Source organism: Natator depressus, chromosome 9, assembly GCF_965152275.1.
Source record: "Natator depressus isolate rNatDep1 chromosome 9, rNatDep2.hap1, whole genome shotgun sequence".
Classification (NCBI taxonomy): Eukaryota; Metazoa; Chordata; order Testudines; family Cheloniidae; genus Natator; species Natator depressus.
The window spans coordinates 89,761,898-89,782,822 of record NC_134242.1 but is presented as its reverse complement, the minus strand read 5'-3'; the positions used below and the strand labels follow the sequence as shown (position 1 = coordinate 89,782,822).

The 20,925-nt window shown below is 43.2% G+C and overlaps 1 protein-coding gene across 2 annotated transcripts in view; it reads right to left on the bottom strand.

Annotated features, from left to right (window-relative positions):
* The window catches only part of RNF128 (ring finger protein 128), a 64,579-nt gene that overhangs the window by 28,916 nt on the left and 14,738 nt on the right, over positions 1-20,925 (bottom strand). Inside the window, exon 1 of one of the 2 annotated variants that reach the window (XM_074962599.1) lies at positions 15,057-15,489. The exons of the other annotated variant lie outside the window; for it this stretch is intronic. Coding sequence (XP_074818700.1) covers positions 15,057-15,489 — 433 coding nt within the window. Of the gene's footprint in view, positions 1-15,056; positions 15,490-20,925 lie in introns of those variants that run through there. 2 annotated transcript variants of the gene reach the window in all.

The following is a 20,925-nucleotide window of genomic DNA, read 5'->3' as shown; positions in this document are numbered from 1 at the left end:
TATTCTCCAGCAAATATTCGCTATCTGAAACATTCACTTTAGTTTTCCTTTCAGAAAACCTTTACTGAAATGGTATGTTTTTACTCTTCATGCATTCATTAATACGTACAAATCGCAGCACTGCTTATACATGAAGTTTTTCCATGAGAGAGTTGTGGTTGGGGCAGGGGGGAGAAGAGGGAAGATACCCACCTATTAACCTCTCAGGAACAGCTAATCAACATTCCTACTTCAGAGTTACACACTTTATTTTTGGTAGCAGCATAATAAGTTAGTAACTTTACTGCATTAAAAAATGCATTAAGATCTAGAAATTAAATTTGAAAACGTACTGACAGTCACTGAACAACAATCACACCTTGTATTTCTAAGGCTAACCATGGAATCATTAGCATTAGTATGTGTTCCTAATATAATGAGGAGAACATAGATTCTAAGGCCAGATGGAACCTGACAGGCCATAAAACTTCCCCAAAATAATTCCTAGAGCATCTCTTTTAGAAAAACATCCAATCTTGATTTAAAAATTGCCAGCAATGGAGAATCCACCATAACAATTGGAACAATTTGCCAAAGGCTAACCCAAGAAACTCAAAATCACTATAAACGCATGTTTTCTGATCCTTTAATCATTCTCATGGCTCTTCTCTGCACCCTCTCTGATGAACAATTCTTCTAGCACTGATGACACCAGAACTGGATGCAATATTCCAGCAGCGGCCACACCAGTACCAAATACAAAAGTAAAACAACAGTGCTACTCCTACTCAAGATTTCTTTGTTTATGCATCTAAAGATTTCATTGGCCCTATTTGCCACAGCATTGCACTGAGTTCACATTCAGGTGATTATTTGCCACCACCCCCAAATCTTTTTCAGAGTCTCTGCTTCCCAGGACAAAGTTACCCATCCAATTCAACATCTTTGAGGAGAAATGAAAAGGCTAAGATTCGGCTGGCACTCCTTGATATGCAATACTCATGGATAACACTGCAAAATGCATCTGAATACTCAGGGGATGATACCTGTGTAAACTCAAAAGCTTGTCTCTCTCACCAACAGAAGTTGGTCCAATAAAAGAGATTACTTCACCCACCTTGTCTCTCTAATATCTTGGGCTACACCACCACCGCACAGAGTATTTTGATAAATCAAAATAAAAAAAAAAACTTTGATTTATCCAAAATGCAGCTTTTAAAAGTTTTTCTTTGGAGAATTTTGAAATTTTGGGGTTTTATTCCAATGAAATGAAGACAAAGTTCTGAAATACTTCATAAATGGAATTGTCATCTTACAGCCAAATCTTCTACTGATAACTACTGGTTCCAGTAATCATAGTGTCAGAAGACCCCTTTTCCTTGCACCACATGGTTAACACACTACAAAGTGATAGCAACTTATTTGTAAGTGCTTCATTAAATTGTTTCTGCATCCTCAAAGGGAAAAAGTGTAAGTTTTGCTTTTGCCCTAACCATTATGGTGGGAAGTCAGATATTTGATGGAATCCTCAAAATGTCAAAATATTTTTGATGTAGCTCTCATTGTTAATATACATATTCATATTGATTAAAATGCTAATCTGGTATGAAACTCTCCCGTACTAATTTCAGCTTAGGTCTCAACTCCCTTTAAATACTTGTATATATTCAGCAACAGAACTAACAAGTTAAGCATTTGCACAGTTCAAGCCTCAAGTACCACACTTTAGCAAAAAGCTTCAGAGAAACTATTAGCTTAGAGATATTTAGGAAAGTCATCTTCCTGTACATGTACAATGTCTTAGGCACTACCAGAATACTAATAGCTAATGCCTGAAAGAAGCTTTTAATCCTGTAGTGAGAGTGTGTCTTGGAGTTCAAACAAGCTAAGACCCGCAGAATGTAAATAATTTAATAATAAAAGGTCTCCTTTTTGTGAAGTGAATTAAATGCAGCCAGTTTGGAAGAGGACCAATCAAATGACTCAACTGTCACAGCTCTGAGAGCCTTCAGAAGTGGACTGTAATGTTTTCAAGAATTTATTTATTTGAGCCAGCAAGTGTTCTGCAACAGTAGATTAAGTACTGTAGCATGATTATTGGCAGAAAGAGGGACTTCTAATCTAGAAATATAGGCTCTCTAAAATTAAATTAGCGATATTCCGAGAATGTAGCCACACAGGAACCCTATCTAAGCTACTAAGACAACAACCCATCACTTCACCCAGTGCGAGTATGCCAATGAAACGCTCAATCATAAAGCTGTTACCCCAACCCTGCAGCCAAGCTTTTTCTACCACCCAAGCTGCGTGTATGAAATTCTCCACTGCACTGAAGGCAAGGTAAGGAAATGAACAAAAGAATTTTTTTTCATTCTAGAACTAAGTTGTGTCACATGCAAATAGAAAAGTCAACACAGTCGTCAGTGCAGTTTGAGATCTTTGTTATTGTTTAGGCAGAACCTCTTACTGCTAAGTCACTGTATGACATCGCTTTATAAAACTTTTGGCATGAGATCAAAAATGTGATGGTCTCATCCTTGTCCCTAGTGTACACAGGCTTACAAGAACTCAACACTGCATTTTCAGTCCACAAGACAGGTAACCAATCTGCTCTGGAGCACTACAGAATGGAACAGACTGGAAAAACACCAAAATGTAAACAAGGATAACGGCACAGCACACGTGCACAATATAGCCGGTCTTAGCCAAAGTAGTGCTAGTACTCACCTCAAGCACGTAGTGACCTTGTTAAATCTTATTCTTGAAATCACTAAGTCTGAAATGTAGTCTAAGCTGGGATACCAAATAGGCAGGCCCCAGGCCAAATCTGGACTGCCAGATGCTTTTGAACAGACCCCAAAAATCTTTATTTACTTATTACCATTGATTCTTTCAAAACTATTTTCTCCAGAGTCTGGACCCTGAATATACCTTGACCAAGAAATGTGGACCTTGACAAAAAAAAAAAAAAACTGACTGCCCCTTATCTAGCTGATGTAGCTTGACCAGTGCAGCTCCTAATGCAGGTGCCCTGTATGTGCTGTTTTCCCAAGACAGAGCCCTGATTTTGACAGATTACTTTAGTCTATTATATGGTTGATCTTTATTGGATTAAAATCCAACAGTATAACCAGACAGCACTAGAGGCCAAACCAACATTTTCTGCACTTACAAGGAAGAGACATCATAAATTACACAGCAGAGTCAGTTGAACCTACTGGCAATTCCCCATCATATCACCACACCTGGCTGTCCAGGCATGCAAAAAGGGTTTGTTATACTCTCCCACAGTTCTAAAATGCAAGTCATTACATCAGTCCCAAATGCTGCTCCTATATATTCTTGCCAGGTCAAAATAAGAAGAGCCATACTGGATTCTTGTTGATGAAAACTAGAATAAACCACATCAGGCAATCTAGAACCAGTCTGTAATGTTAGTTTTAGCAGAAAGAAAGGTATCCAGTAGCACAGGAGAAACAGGCACCATCTTGTCAGTATCACTGATTTATCTTGTGTTCAAATCTGGTGCTGTAAACAGACACAGAAACTTAAGTTCCACAGGTCATGAATCTCCTCGTGACAGGCAAAACAGGAAGCTTTTTTGGCAAGGTATCCAAGTTACTCAGAATGCCATACATTATTTCACCTCTGCACACGCTTGCCTCCAATTCACACATCATCTGAGGCAGAAGCTGCTTAATGAAGGAACTCTTCATAATGCCCCCTCATCCTGTTTACAAGGATGAGAACCTGAGGAATGGGAAACATTTCCATTTTTCTAGTTTAGTCAGACTAAGGTGAGACAGTGACACCATTTCAGATGTCACTGCTATCAGATAAAAGCTATGATGTTGGTGATGCAAGGAAAAGGATCAAAACGTGCCACAATCTGGAAGTACGCCAAGAACCCGACTCCTAGAATAGTGTCCAGGTTTTAAACAAACCACTGTGAAAAGTATTTCCCAGCTCACATGCCACCTAAGATGACTATAATTGAAATATAAGGGAAAAAACCACCCCATTTTCAGTTAACTTTGTGCAGTAAATGGCACATAGTCTGGTTCCCTGATCCTACAAGTCTTTATGGATCAAGGACAGAAAGATATTTAATGGAGAGATGCAGTTATTTAAAAAAAAAACCAACAACAAAAACCAAAGGCTAGCAGGTGGTCTCAAGAGCAAGCTGCATTAACTGGAACCTTTAAAAAAGGAAACATATGTCAAGTTAGTTTCCCTTTAAAGATGAGGGTACCCCTCAGAAGTGAAACACTCAAGTAAAAGGAGAGGATCAGGACTATTCAATGGTCAGTTGCTAGTTGAAATCCTCTACTCCAGGTGTGTGGGAAGGAGAAGATTTTATTGTACTTTTCTGTAGCAGAACAGTGCCCTTGCAACTGCAGAGGTGTCACACCAAACTGCTTAAATATTAACCCCACCTCCACCATTCTTCCTATGCATTAATCATTACTTGCAAGCATGAAAAGGGAAGAAGAGAAAGGGAACAGTACAGAATGACTGCATGACATGTAGCATTCAGGTAACTTTTCTAATTACAGCATTGCCACTAATAGTGGCAGCAAGAAAAACGTCAGAAATTAAAGAACTGATATCAACAGTGATCTGATTGACGTCCTAGTCTCCCCACCAAGCAAAGGCATCCAAATATCAGTAGTCCTGCTCTATAGATTATGAAGACAGGATGACCACTGAGATTATCTGCTCTGACCTCCTGCATAACACAGCCCACAGGCTTCCCTGAATTAATTCTTGTTTGAACTACAGCATCTCTTATAGAAAGGCAATCTAGATCGAATAACGTTTCCAGTGATGGCTAATCAACCACAACCCTTGTTAAAGTACAGCATATCTTAGATGTAGTACTTGCTCAGAATGCAAGAGTCACCATCTCATTTTAAGTCACTTCATGCAGCACATGAAGTACACAGAGGGAGAACAGAGGAGTTTGAACATCAGCTGGATGACCTAGGCTAGAAATTGGTCGCCATCTGGGAACAGGAAGCAACCCCCTCCAACAATGGTATAGTATTAATTGTGAGATGTGTACTATAGGGTTTTAACCTTCTTTGCCAGAAGTAAGGTAGCAAACTGAGTACAAGCTGGTTTCACTCTGACCATTTCTGTGCTTTGAAATAGGGGTACAGACTGAACAGAAGTGTAAAGAAAAGCCAGATTTGGAGACCGGACAGTCATCCTACCAGAGGCAATACTTTCCAGTAAAACAAGAATGGCTGCCACAATAAAGGGTCAGGTGTCACAGCCAATAGAAGATATGTGTAAAAAGGAAAGGAAAATACAATGGCATTAAAATGCTTCCGGCTGCACCTTTATCTAGATTTTTCCTCAACTAGGACCCAAGGCAGAGCCCCACATCCCTCAATGCAGATTCAAAAACTCCAGCAAATTTAACCAATTGCTTTGACATCCTTCTTCTTCTGTGCCTTATAGATTCATAGATAATAAATGCCAGAAGGGATTATCATGATCATCTAGTCAAATCTCCTGCACAAAAGCCATAGAACCTCACTCAGTAATTTCTGCATCAAGCCCAGAGCTATAGAGTTTGTCCCCTTATTTAATTCCAAATTCTCTCTAGGAAGACACTGCAGTTAAAGAGCACAGAGGCAAAGCCTAAAAAGTGCTTCAGCTCATTTCAGAAGCTGCACAAGGGACAATCCAGTGAGCACTCAAAGTGCAACCGAACTGGCTTGGTGAGGGATCTTTTTGTTTTTGAGTCAGCATTCTGTAGGAATGGCATACACGTCCTGCGTTTACGTCCTGCATTTTAATCCTACAAGATTTCAATGGGTACAAACAAAACTAACTTGGCTGGAGCATATATTATACATATTTGCTGTTGCTGCTGCTGCTGCCGCCACCCTTGTTTGTCTAGAGAGATTATTCTGCTAGGTTAGCTTCATAGCCAAGCAATACATTGATTTACAATAGGCAGGGAAAGTCACTTCCACAAGTGCTGAAAACATTGACTGAAAGCTCAGCATTCAGAAGAGAGAGAAGGGGATACGCCATGTTCTGTGATTTTCCATAGTCTCCAACTGTACTTCTCAGATTTGATTAAACTGAACTATAAGTGATCACTTGTGAGATGAATCTCACAATTAACAAAATCATCTCGTCTCTCAATGGTATGTTAATATAAATGTTACTATAGTTTGACATGAAGAGCCAGGGCCTAACATTTACTGATGTTTAAAATGTCATCCTTTACTGCATTGTAAGAATAGTATTTTAGCTGCAGATTTCAAAATGTGAAGACAGGATGTTCTATAGACAGCTCATTGCCTTTTCTTCAGTGAATTTTACAAGGTTAAAGCATTGCCTTTCCTGTCTAGTGAACAGAATTTAAAAAAATCCTCTGGAGAAACTTACAAAGTTCATGGAGCCTGTTCAATACTCCCTTCTGATCGCTCTTCACTAACCAACTGTGAGTAGTTTTGGCTTTGCAGAAGATACTATTTATTCTGTTCAAATGAGATTAAGTTCACCACCACCAATGTTTTTTCCTGACATTGTACTATGATGAGCTACATATACTTCAGTTACTGGATCAAGCTTTCATTCAACCTAAATGTTATCTAGGACTCATGGAAATAAGCCAAATTGTTTCTTGTGTACCTCTTCAGAGATGCAATTAAGAATTCCACTACAAACAACAAATCACTTTTCAGTTACTGTAATGATTTATTAGAAAACAACAATTGTCTTGAATCCCCTCTGGCATACTCCTCCAGGAGTTATTAGCCAGAGACAAAGTTTGCTTTGTCACAGTGAGTTTCTCTACATCCTTCAGCACCTAGACAATATGCAGGTTCAACTGGAATTGCTTCCCAAGTCTCTTACTACAGTCAAACAACATTTGCTTGCTGGCAAGTTCAAAACTATATGCAGTGTTATCAACCTGTTAGGCTCTGTAGGATTTGCAAGGTATGAGCCAACAATGATGCAGCTGGCAAGAAAGACCAATATACCCTACCACTAGGTTAGTAAATACTTACAGTAACTGTGACTTTGTTACATTTTTTATTTCATCATTTGTCATTGCAACAGTTTAATAAATCCAAAGAGCAACCGTGTTAGACATAACTGTTTTAGTACAGCTAAACCACCATAACCACACCTTGGGCAGTAGCAGTGAATTCAAAGAGTCTGAAAACTCATGCCATAATAATATCCATCAACTGTGCTGGGTACAGACTCCTTGGGGAAATTTCCCCAAACACAAGGCACTGCACTGGAACAGACAGCTGAGAACCTACTGCAGCTGCATCATTTTGGCTCATCCATGCTGTGGAAAAACCACCTTATACTGTACTTGGCTCAGACATTGTACTTAATATTTATATGACAGCTATCTGTGGACACAAGAAGTCACAAGCTCAAGATAAGTGAAAACTTTCACAAGTGGGCTTTTACTTGGTGCAGAGATGAACTCAGAGTTCTGAATCCAGTTGTGTTCTTTCTGAATCAGCTGTGTCTGGTATGAGCACAGAGGCATGCAAAGAAACTACATTGAGCCATGGCTGAGGCAGATGAGGGTAGTCACATTTGACATTGACAGACAACTCCATTTTCCAAGTCTCTAGGGTATTCCTAATATTGGTGCATAACTGGTTGAAAGACTGTACTTGAAGAGTAGTTATCAATGGTTTGCTATCAGATTGTGAGGATGGATCTAGTGAGGTCCTACAGGTATCTGTCCTGGGTCTGGTACCATTCTACATTTTCATTAGCGTCTTAGATAGTGGAGCGGAGAGTACGCTTATAAAATCTGCAGATGAAAGCTGGGAGGGATTGCTAGCACTCTGGAAGACAAGATAAGAATTCTGAATAACTTTGACAAATTGGAGAAATTGTATGAAATCAGCAAGATGAAATAAAGACAAGGTAGAAGTACTACATTTAATTAAAAAAATCAAACGCACAACTACAAAAATGGGGAATAACTAGCTAGGCAGTGGTAGTGCTGAAAAGGATCTGCAAAGTATAGTGGATCACAAATTGGCTATGAATCAACAGTGTTATGCAGCTGCAAGGCAGACCAGTATCATTTCGGTGTGTATTAACAGGACTGTCATATGTAAGACATGGAAGGTAAGGCTTGGCCTCGATGAGGCCTCAGCTGAATATTGTCTGGTTTTGGGCACCACAATTTAGGAAATATGTGGACAAAGTGGAGAGAATCCAGAGGAGAGCAAGAAAAATGATAAAAGATTTAGAAAACCTGACCTATGAGGAAAGGATAAAAAACTGGGTATGTTTAGTCTTGAGAACGAGGATCGAGGGGGGACCCGATAGCCTTCAATATGTTAAGGCTATTATAAAGAGGATGGCAATCAATTGTTCTCCACATTCACTGAAGGTAGGACAAGAAGTAATCAGCTGACTCTGAAGCAAGAGAGATTTAGGTTAGATACTAGGAAAGACTAACTATAAAGATAACTAATTACCGAACAGGATTTCAAGGGAGGTTGTGGAATCCCTGTCATCAGAGGTTTTTAGTAACAGCTTAGACTAACACCAGTCAAGGATGGTATAATTATACTTGGTCCTGCCTCAGCATGGTGGGTTGACCAGATGACATCTCAAGGTCCCTTCCAGCCTTACATTTCTATGATTCTGCTCTTTCAAAAGGAGCAAAGGATTGTTTATTTACCATTCACAAATATAGTGTTAAAAAACAGGCTACTTTAGGATATACCAATCATAATACTTACCACAGATCTCAATCCTTTTCTCTTTTAGAGTTTAGTTTCCTTTACTGCTTGTTTCTAAAAACCATGCTTCATAACAAGCCTGAACAGGACACAGCTAGTCTTCTTGCTGACTACTGCTTCCTCAAGTAACTTAAGAGATGGTATGCTGTTTTTGCTGGTGGCAATTAATCCCTTCAGTACAAGTTTTACTATTGGCATTAAAGGTTTTAACCTCACCAGCTTCTTTTTCATATATTGATCCAAGTTTAGACTCTCAGATCCTTTTTAATCCTAGTTTGTTAATATAGGATACCCTAGAAACTGTGCCTCTTGACTTCTGCGCTTCATGACAGCAACACCCCTGCTTGGCTAGTATTCTTTCCTTGATACATTTGTTGGTTATTTTTAGCCAATGTCTGCTCAGGCTCTCTCAGGTATAGCACTCACAAAGCCAGATGATCTGTCATTCAAGGCCAGCAGAGGCCAGCAGATCTGAGCATTGGAAGAAGGAAGTTAAAAAAAAAAGATCGCATTGTACTTTCTTTGCAGATCTTCAAGACATATTACTCTTAACACTTAAAGAATTTCCAAAGCTATTAATGTACCCTGACAGGAAAACCACTTAACATTCTGGTTCGCTCAAGTCTATTAAAGAACCCTTTAAAGCTAACTGAACTCATTTTATGTACTTTGGTCTTGCTCTGTTTCAATCTTTCCCCAATCACATGTTTGCTTTTGAAGGCCAATATATGTTACAGAGGTCAGCAATTATCAGCCCATAATATTATACTTTGAAACCATGTTCAGCCTGCCACAGAAAGGCACCATCATCTTGAAATGAGTATAATTAAAACTGATGTTTACTTGTTGATAAGATATAATGCTTACAAAATTACTAAATACATATGACATCAGACTCCATTAAATCCTTGACATTTTAGATACTAGAAGGTATTAGGTAGGATATTATATCTGATTTGGCTATTTTTGTATTGTGTGTGTTTTTAATGGTAATTTTGACAAACCGATGTACCATTAATTTCTAGACATAAGACTGATGCAAACAAAACAGAATTAATCTAGCCCTCTCAATGTGTGCACAGTAATTAAATAACGCAAGCCTCTTAAAGTGAAATGACTAAAAATAAAAGTTACTTAAATGTACAGGAATGTTTGAGCCTCTAAATAAGAATTCTACCTCAAAAGATAAGTTTGATAATCATACAAAAAAAATACAGTTTATTGCACGTCTAGAAGATAAGCCTATATTAGGAGTTGGAAAGTTTCGTGGCAGCAGAGATCCTGTGAAGGAGAGAAGAGTCAACATATTTTACATTACTCATGTGCAAGTCCATCCAAGAGGGCTTTTGTTCTTTGTCTGGCAGTACATGAAAGCTTCCATCCATAACCTCTTAGTGGACAGAAAGACGGTTTGCATATTCTTGCGTCGGCAACAATATTTAACTTCAGCCCCACCTGTTTTTACCATCATTTCCTCAGCTGAAATCTATTCCCCCCACCTGCTCCAATTCTCCCTCAATGTGGCTGCATTACTGCCCTGCACCAATGTCTTCCCAGAAGCACGGTCTCCAATAGTCTATTTCATGCTAGCAAAGGCAGATTAAGATATTTCAGTCACTGTTCCATGCATGCCTACAATAAATTTAGACTCAAATCAGAATATGTGAGCTTTTAGTTTCAAATATCATGGAGCTGCACTTCTCCAATTTACTATTTATTTAGGTTTCAACAAAAAATGAGCTGAAAGTTTACTTACACAAAGTTGGCCTTTGGAGAAGCCCCAGATGACAGTGGGCAAAATCCTGGTAATCTCTACACTAGGATTCCCATTGTTACTCCCTCTGGAGGGAGTCACACCAGTGATACACAAGGTGGGAAACTATGAGGTAAAAATCCTAGGACTTACTGAGTAAGCTATTTCTGTACATGTTTTTCCTTCCCTGTTTCAGTCTGTCTTCTTGCTCCAAGTGTGATTCTAGATATGGCATTACCGGGTCCATGTTCAGGTTGGTAGTATTTCATATGAAATATATTCGCTTCATTTACAAGTGTTTTTTCCAATTGTCAGACCCAGAAGCTGGGCCTGGAATAAGGGTCGAACTGGTTTCTTTCCTTCCCAAGCACCGCCACCTGTAATAAAGGTTCTATGGGTCAGATTGTGCCCACAGGATCGTTAGTAGGCATGGATAGATAGCTGACTGAACTCAAATTATTCTGTTAGTGATGCAGTAGAAGGAACAAAATCTAGTTCCTTCCATGTACTGCTGTAAAGCGTTAACAGTTGCAGATTTGTCCCCCAAGTCAGCAGACAGGACTGACTACATATAGGGGTAAGAACTATTAAAATACATGTTGTTTCTTCTTCCCTTTTTTTTTTTTTTTTTAAGAAAAGAACTGCATTTTAATATCTTAACTTCACTTCCCCTTTACTTTTCTGCTATTCTGTCCCCAAAGAACAAACAGTGATGCATTGCCATCCCCATCCTCTTTGCAGAGGACACTGCTTCTTCTGTTGCCTTGTCAACAAAGTTTCACTGAACCAGACAGAATCACCAGAGCTTCATGCACCACTTCCTCCACATTCCTACCCTCTGCTAGGGGACAGACAAACATTCACTGTCCCCGGCAAGCAGGATAATTGGGAAGAGAAGAGAAAGGCCAGCACTGTCAGGGGCAGAGACACAGGAAATACAGCAGTTGGAAGACAGATAACAGAAAAAGCAGAGGAGAGCACTGGAGGGTAGGGAGAGAGAAGAGATCAGAAGACTCAGGAAAGGTAATGAAGTAGAAACAGTGAAAAATAGGAGACAAAACAGTCAAAGGACACAAGAAGAGAGAATGGCAGCACCACAAATTAGGTGCGGCAATTGTCATGGCACAGTGCAAGGATTCATGAGGTACCATAAGGCAATTACTACAGAGGGACAGCTTCAGACAAAAAGATTGGAATGCACTGGTTTAGAACTTCCTGTTCTATTTTTTGTCCATGCTTGGGCTTGGAAGTTGCAATATACCCCAGGGCACATAATGAATCATGCTGGATCACCACCTTGAACAATTGTGGCATGAGTCCCTGGGCCTAAAACTCAAAACTACACCCTAGGGGCAAAGGGGAGGGAGAAGATCTTTCAAGCACAGCACACACCATGGAGAACAGCAGCTTGTTCAATTAAGCTAACCAAGTCTCCACCAACTGGGATTTTAAGAAAAATATGGCATGGAGGAGACTGGCTGGCTAAACAGTTTGGTAAGGAGATGCTCCTATCCCTGGGACACTAGTTTAAGAGTCAGCAGTGATCAAAAGTAGCTGCTCTCTGATGGCTGTTCAGTGATTTAGGTGAACAATGTTTGAGGTGCAGGTACTGATGAACCAAAGTTCTCTTTTCAAAGCTAGTGACAATCCCTTCAGGTCAGAACCCAGACACATGGTTGGGATGCTTCATTTCAAGAACCAGAAAGCGCACAAAGTCCATGTTTTGTTGTAAGGTTACACGTGCAGTAATCGAAACTAGACAGTTCTCCTTATTTCACTTTCATCCTCACCTGCCACTAAATTAATATTGTAAGTTCATGTTAAACATTCTTCACTACCTTCTCTTAATACTTCTTGCTACAGATATAAGTCGATGCCAAACTAAGGGTGATCTGTTAATGACTGCTACTCTGTTTATGCCCAGTCTTAAGAACATTGCCTTACTTAAGCCCATGCTTTGGCAAGTCTGTCTGGGCCACATTAGTCTTTACACCAGAGGTGGGCAAACTACAGCCTGCAGGCCACATCCGGCCCATGGGACCATCCTGCATTTAACTCTTCATCTCATAGATGTTTATGTGGATTCTGGGTGTACCAAAAAGATTCTTAAGAGGACTTTTGGAAAACCCTGGGTCACCAGTGTATTTGTTGAGTTAAACAGCTACCTGCACATGCGCACACACTCTTCACACACACACACCCCAACTTCATCTGTAGATCACAGAGGATAAAAAGCAGGATGACTGTATTTATCTTCTTTAAGTCCAGGAACTTTCAAGACTGAAACCTCAAGAGTGCTTTATGAAAAATACACAGGAAAAAGCCACACAAATGCCATTTATCCTTAACACTTTAAGAGTGAAGAAATAATCTTTCCCCATTTTCACCAGGTCTTTCTCAGGTCTTGTTTTAAGCCTGCAAGTTTTAAGCCACCCTGTTTTTGTTTCAGTTTGCTAGGTTAGTTAACACTTTACAATATTAGGTTCTTAAAAGAACTTCCTTTGAAGTGTCTACTTTTTCCATTACTAGAGTCTTAATGTCCACTCTGGTGCTCAAACTTAAGATATCTTCCCATGAAATATTAGCTTGACTGTACTACTATGACGATCAAACTGTTAAGTCTTCATTTGAAAAATGAGGAGTTTTGGGGGAAAACCCCCCACTCACCAGTGGCAAACAGGAAACTTTCTGCGGCAAGTGGAGGGAACCTATGTCATCAACTTCTGCAGAAGGTAAATTTGCTTAAAAAAGGCTTGATACTTGTACTGGAAAAACAACTCAACCTGGCAAGGGACAAGTTGTGAGGCATAAAATGATTTTACATGAAGATCAAAGGGTGGGACCCACACTAATTCCATTCAGAGTTGATTGTTGTGTGGGATGCAGGGAAAACTGACTAAAAATAGAAATGTCTGGAGGAGACATCAGCCTCTCTCTCTGCCCTTAGGTAGACTGACTGAAAAGCAGACTCTGAGCACATTTAACTAGATTAGTAGCAAAAAGAACCAAACAATTCCCACCCCCAGTCCATATGTCTGAACACATGCTGCCATATGACAGTGCACAGCTCTCCCAGCCCAGAGAGCTCAGGCAGCAACCTGCTCAGGTTTAAACTGCAATAGCTTATGTATTTAACACTGTTATGTATTAAATCAGAAATTCAACAAAATGCCTTGAACAGCAAGCTATGTTTAGGCTGATATATTGGTATGAGTTCAGGAAAGAGTAACAGACATGTCAGCATGAGGACTTCCTGTCTTTCGAAGAAGATCAAAATCACTCGAAGGGACTAAACTAGCCAGACTAAAGATGCCATCAGTCCCTGGCCAACACCCTGCTGAAAACCAAGTGTTGGCCAGGGACAGCTTTTCACTCCGCTACAGGTTTGGGAAGTTCTGAGCAGTAAGCACTGGAGCCCTCTGGAAACTCAGGACTGCAGCAGTTTGTGTTCAGAAGATCATTTTCAAAATCAAGAGCTAGAATACTAGTTAAACCTCTCTCCAGCTTCCTCCTTTTCCCCTTACAGCACCACCACCATTCCCCTATGCTTGCAGTCTTGGCAACACCTGGCCATCATTACTCTACCCCAGCTTCCCCCCCCATCCAACCCTCACAATTCCTACTCCTACGTTGTCCCCCAAAACTCTTCCATTCTATCTTATTGCTGAGACAGTGGTCCGTCCCCCCATATGTCTGGCTTGTCCCACTCATCTTTTCCACTTTCAATCCAAGCCACAGCTGCCAAGATAGCCTTCCTGTCCACCCTATTTTAGTCTCTGCAATGACTCTTAGCCTTTCTATATCAAGGTCATGCTCCTACTTGCCTCCCAAGTTCTCCCAAACTCCACCCCTGCTCCACATACTACCAATCCTTAGAATCCACTCAAACTACCACTTAGTGCCCTTTTGACTCCCTGCACACACTGCCGCTGAGTGGATTCTCCTTTCCATTAGCACATGGCAAACTCCCTCTGTTCAGATCTTAGAGAAACTACTGAAGACTTCGCTCCCGGGGAGGGGCGAAAAATGCGAGCTCTGCTGAAGACCATTCACTTTTAGTGGCCAGCTATTTGTTCATTATTACAGCAAGCAACAGCAGGTTTGCTGCCTGCCTAGCCACATGCATTCAGCTTGCAAGCCCCACTACCCTACACCTGCACAGCACCACGCCCTCTTCGGGTCCTCGGCGTGAATCCCAAAACGCAGCAAGGACACTCACCCCTGGAGACCTAGCCCTGCCTCGTGAACCGGGAAGCCATCGGCCCCCTCCACGGGAGACCTTTCTCCAGAGGGGAAGTCTCGAACCGGGCTTGCCCCTGAAGCTCTAGGGCAGCAGCATCGTTGCCATGCGATAAGGAAGCCCGGCCAGAGCCTGGGGCGCAGAGCCCAGCCCAGGGGACAGGGAGCCAGAGCGCGCTAGAAGGGACAGGGGGCGGTGCCCGAGAGTGGCCGGGGTGGGCAGCGCGCCCGGCGGGGACCGGGCTGAGGAGGGGACGATCCCCCGCAGTCACCGAGGGCCGAGCCGGGGGGACCCTTCCCCCGGCCGGGGCCGGGGCCCGCGCGTCACTCACCCGGGTGCGACATCGGCAGCGCCTCGTTGCCCGTGCCCCGGTAGTTGTAGATCACGGCCCCCGCCGCGCCGCGCTCGGCCGCCAGGCGGATCTTGTCCGCGAAGGTGCAGCCGCCGCCGCGCTGGATGAGCGCGAGCCAGGCCTGGCCGGCGCCCGCCTCGCTGAAGTTGGTGAGCGGGCTGCAGGCGTTGAGGCCGTCGGGCCCGTCGGGCTGCACCAGCAGCCCGGCCGCCCGCTGCAGCGGCGAGTCGTGCCCGAAGAAGCCGCTCTCGCTCGCGTTCCAGCCGCTGCCGTTCCCGCCGCCGCCGGGCTCCCGCCACGACACGTTCAGCCAGGCGGTCCACACGGCCTGGGCGGCGGCCGCCCGGCCCGGGGGCTGCGGGCCCAGCCACAGCAGCGCGCCCAGCGCCAGCAGCGCGGCCGAGGACAGCATGCCACCCGCACGGCCTCGCGCCGCAGCTCCAGAGCCGCTGCGCGCCCAGAATCTCAGCACCTTACTGCGCCGCCGGGCCCGCCCCCGCGCCAGGGCGGGCTGGTGCCGCCCCGCCGCGGCGCCGGGCCCGCCCCCGCGGGGATGGACGGACAAGGAGCTCGGCCGCTGGCCGGGGAGTGCTTGGAACGTACGCCTCCGCCGACACAGCCCCATCACCCCCCCGGGGGGGGGAAAACTGCACTGATACCGCTCCGCCACCGATATCCCATCACCAGGAGGGGGGGGCTAGATTGATACCCCTCCGCCACAGACACCCCATCACCGGGGGAGGGCCGGCTACAGTGATACCGCTCCGCCACAGACACCCCATCACCGGGGGGCTGCACTGATACCGCTCCACCACAGACACCCCATCACTGGGGGGGGGGCTACATTCATACCCCTCCGCCACAGACACCCCATCACGGCGGGGGGGCTACATTCATACCCCTCCGCCACAGACACCCCATCACCGGGGGGCTGCACTGATCCCCTTTGCCACAGACACTCCATCATCGGTGGGGGAGGCAAGACAGACTGTGCCAATACCCCTCTGCCCAGAAACCCCATCACTGGGGGTGGCTACACTGATACCCCTCTGCCACAAATACCCCATCATTGGTGGGCTGTATCGATACCCCTCTGCCACAAATACCCCATCATTGGCGGGGGGGGGGGCTTGTACTGATACCCCTCTGCCACAGACACCCCCCTCATCCTTGGGTGATGGGGGCTGCACCAAGGACCCTCGATCACAGACAACCTCTTCTGGCGAGGGGGCTGCACTGGGATCCCTCCTCCACATACATTCCCCCATCGTAAGGGAGTGGGGGGCGGCACTTGGACCCCTCCACCACAGGCACCCTCTCTCTGGCTGGGGGGCACTACACTGCCCCCCCCCAACAGACACCTCCCTGCCGGTTGGGAGGCAGCAGCACGGAGACCCTTTTCCAGCATGGAACCCCCACACACAAATAGTTAGCAGGAAGCAGCACTGAAACCTGTTAAAGGGGCTCCTCCCTTAGGGATCCCCCTAATAGCCAGGGGAAAAAACCAGTTCTGGAGCACGCTCCCACCCAGACGCACTTCTCCATGGTCATACCCCAAGAAAGGTCAAGCAACAGCTCCTGGAATTCCCCAACATGAGGAATCCTTGTGGGGTTCTCCCCAACTAGGAAGAGAGTAGCAGGTTCCTTTCTCCATGAGACTTCCCCACTGCCCCCTTCCAGCAGCAACCCAGGGAACAGCCACAGGGGTTGCTCTCCTGGGGGATTCCCCCACCATCTTAACCTGTCCTGTGGAACAGAGCCAGATCATTCTACATTGTCATTGCTGCCACCAGGCACACACTGTTTATCCACATGCTCATTCTGCTTTGCATTACTGAGCTGTTTGCAGAGCACTTGGTAAATGTAAAGTGCCATATAAATGCTCCCTAATATTAATTATGTATTTGCACTGTGTAAACAATGTCCACTCGCTGCCTATTGTGCTCTGTCTTAATATTTTACAGAAAACCATCACTTTAACCAAATATTCATGTACTATTAGTTCCTGCATTATTTTTATTTGATTTATATGGCACATAAATTGCAGTGCAAATTAATGTGCCTTTTGTTTGTTTCTCTGTAGTAGTATATTACTTTCTGGTTTTGTTACTATAGGGGCCTTATTCTGCCAGTTCATAGTCATCTGGGCCCCAATCCTCAGATTTACACATGTATTCAACTTTAAGCACCTGAGTTGTTCCACTGGTCCCATGTGCCAAAGAGCGTGAAGGGTTGGGATCTTAAAGAGTCCCACTGATGGGCTAAGCAACTTGCAGAATTAAGTCTTCAAGGGACTGGGGAGGTGAAGTGAGGAGATTCATTTTTATTGATAATTGTCAATATGTTAGGCCTGGATCCTGCAAGCTGCTCCAAGCAGATGGACCCCTATGCCTTCATGAAGCCTCACTGAAGTTAATGGGCCTTCACATGCACAAAGATCCCCCCCATGCAGATTAGTTTGCAGGATCAGGGCCTTACCTTGGAAATTATTGTTCATATACAGAGAACATGTGTCCAAAGACTTGGTGAGAGGCACATATTTGATAAAGATAACACACACTGTAAATAAGAATGAACAGACATTTCTCCAAAGATGATCACATAGGAAATCTTTCAAATGTGGAAGAGTACATTCTATTTGTTCTTTAATTATAGAGTTTGGGCTGATCCTGAACCTACTGCAGCTGATAACAAAACTCTCACTAATTCTAATGATCCAGGAAAGGGCTCATGGGGCCTGTTTTTCCAGTCTTCCACCTTGTGGAATCATTTACACCCATGCAAAATGGGTGAAAATCCTGCAAACACATATGAGTAATTCTACCACGTGAATTGTCCCAATGGATTCAGTGGAATTACTCACATGAATAAAGATACTCATGTTCAAGTTTGCGGGATCAGGCCCTGAGTTTGGGAGTGTTTTATCACCACTTTACACAGATGTGAGTAACTACATAAAGGGTGGATTCAGAAGGAGCAGAGATTGGCCAACATTGGGTGGGATTTTCAAAAACATCCAAACTGTCAGGCAGTGAAGACTCATGCCTGTTGTTCCATGGCATCAGGGAAAAAATCAGAAACGTTGTCAGCTGAGCAAGTAAGATTCAGAAGGACATACTACAGAATTAAAAATATATATATTGCATGTACTTTTGCAATGTCTAGTAATTTTTAATGTTATGCCCCAAAGATCTGTAGATTCCTATTTAACAGAAGCTGTAACGTAATCATAATGCAAACAATCTCTTATTACTAAATTAACATGAAGCTTGTGACACACACATATACACACAGCTCTTGTTTCTTTCCTTTAATGACGGACTGAACAAATTGGCCCACCTTTCCCAGGACACAGCATACTTGTCTTGTTCCATCCTTGCATGAAAGCTTATCATTTCCACCCAGGAACCATTCCAATGTTCTCAATATTTCTGTGGTGCTCTAATTTATTTGCCACATTCAGTACTCCAGGACCAGGAGTAAGATATAGTGAAATAATGGTTAGCCCCCTCTCTGAACCTTGTGAAATTGGTTTAAAGGGGCACAGTCAAATTGAAAGCTAATCAGTTAACTCCTTCCCCCTCCTCCCAAAAAATGAGAGTTAAAGAGAATACCAGGTCCTACACCTGTCTCTGAATCCCCTTACACTTTGGGTGGTTTTACAATAACATTTTTCTATTTTCAAAAATGTTTTTTTCTTCCCTGGTTCTATACAAAATACTCACACAAGCAATAAGGGAAACTGATTGGCCATACAGCAGAAATAGTGAAATTCACTCGACAAAAAGTGCTGTCAAATACACAAAGCAAACAAACTGAAAAGTATAGAGAGAATTCACCCCTCCTGCCCCTTCTCTGATCTGTTCCACTTGTAGTGATCTTAATATTACAACAGCAGGTAAAGAAAACAGAGATAGAAGGGTAATTTTTAAGTTAATGCTGTCCCTTTAAAACAAAACTCTTTACCATACCTTTTCACCTTGCTGATACTGTGATTCTTGAAAGTACATAAGGATTTTTCTCCTGATCCAGCAAATGTTTATGAACATGCTTATGCTTATCTACATGCTTAACTTTAAGCACATAAATAGTCTCAGCAAAGTCAATGGATTGAATCCTGGCTCCTTTGAGTTTTACCATTGAATTCAATTGGGCCAGAATTTACCCCAGTGACACTACTTGTTTTATTCTAAGTGTTTGCAGGATTGTGGGCTAAATCCTAACACAGTTACACTCTTCTCCTGGTAAGGAATTCAGCAGTTTGTATGCTACATGTGATTAAAAAAAACCATGAACATTTACAGATTTTTACAATATTTTGATGCAAGGATACTAGACGGGTCAGAATGAGGGGAAACCTGCAGTTAAAAAAACAGAAAATATGACTCAATGCGCAAAAGTACCCTGGTCACTTCTGGTTGACACATATTTCTGCCAATCAAATAAGTCTGTGACCTAGAGCATCCTCGTTTATGTACATGATTGCGTGTGACATTGTTCACTGGCTTTGCCACAGACCAGTGTGGCTGGCTGGCTTGGTTTGGTTTGGTTTAGACCCATAGCGAGACTAGAAGACCTTTTTCGTTGTTGGTGGTGAAAGGGTAGTGAACAGAGTAGGTACTGAAGCCCTGTTATATGTCTATATAGAGAAGCTGAATATTGTCCTAAAGTTCAAGGAACATTCGAAGCTCACTGAGCAAATCCTTTTCTTCTAAATTATGCTAACCAAATGTCTCATTTCTTATTACACATGAAAGCATAGAATCATAGAATTGTAGGACTGGAAGGGACCCTGAAAGATCTTCTAGTTCAGTCCCCTGCACTCAAGGCAGGACTCTAGACCAGCATTCTCTACCAGAGGTCTGGGGCCCTCTGGGAAGCCAAGAGCAGGTTTCAGGGGGGTCTGCCAAGCAGGGCCAGTGTTAAACTCGCTGGGCCCCAGAGCGGAAAGCCGAAGTCCCATCACGTGGGGCAGAAGCCCGGGCCCCTGAGCCCCACCACCCAGGGGCCGAAGCCAAAGCCGAAGCCTGAGCAACTTAGTTTTGTGGGACGCCTTGTGGTGTGAGGCCCCAGGCAATTGCCCTGCTTGCTACCCCCTAATGCCGGCCCTGGATTTCATATGCAGAAAAACATTTGTTGTGGCACAGGTGGGCTGTGGAGTTTTTATAGCATGTTGAGGGGGCCTCAGAAAGAAAAAGATTGAGACCCCCTGCTCTAGACCATCCCTGACAGGTGTTTGTCTAACCTGCTCTTAAAAACCTCCAGTGATGGAGAATCCACAACCTCCCTAGGCAATTTTTTCTGGTTAAAGCAGATCAATTATTTCAAAATTGAAGTTTCAGATAAAAGCAATAGTCTATATGAAGGTAATCAACATGCCAAGGCCCAACCCTGCAATCAGTTCTGCATGGGAGCAAAGATCTGCTCATAAAGATTAGAAAAATCTGACAGGGCCTTACGAAAGAACATTAACAGAGATCCAGACTTTCTCCAAGTTTTGGGGATAATCAGATCTGGGTATTTCATAATGATAGGAACCAGCTACAAAACTTGGTCAGGGGAGTTTGGATCTGATCTTTTGGTCCACATCCAGTTGTCCTAAAAGCACCCCTTACATCAATTTTTAATTTGATTCTAAAAATGTGATAGCGTGACTAGAAGATTGATTAAATCCAGCTTTTAATGTTATTTTAGTCAGTGTTGTTATTTTGTGTGAACAACGTTCTTGTGAAATACAGCAGAAAGTTAGGAGGGAATCTTTCACAGGGACTGTATGGCTTTGGAAACTGACAGTTGGCTATTGCACCCTTTACTTGTAGGTCACCCGTTGAAAACTAGCTCAGCTTGG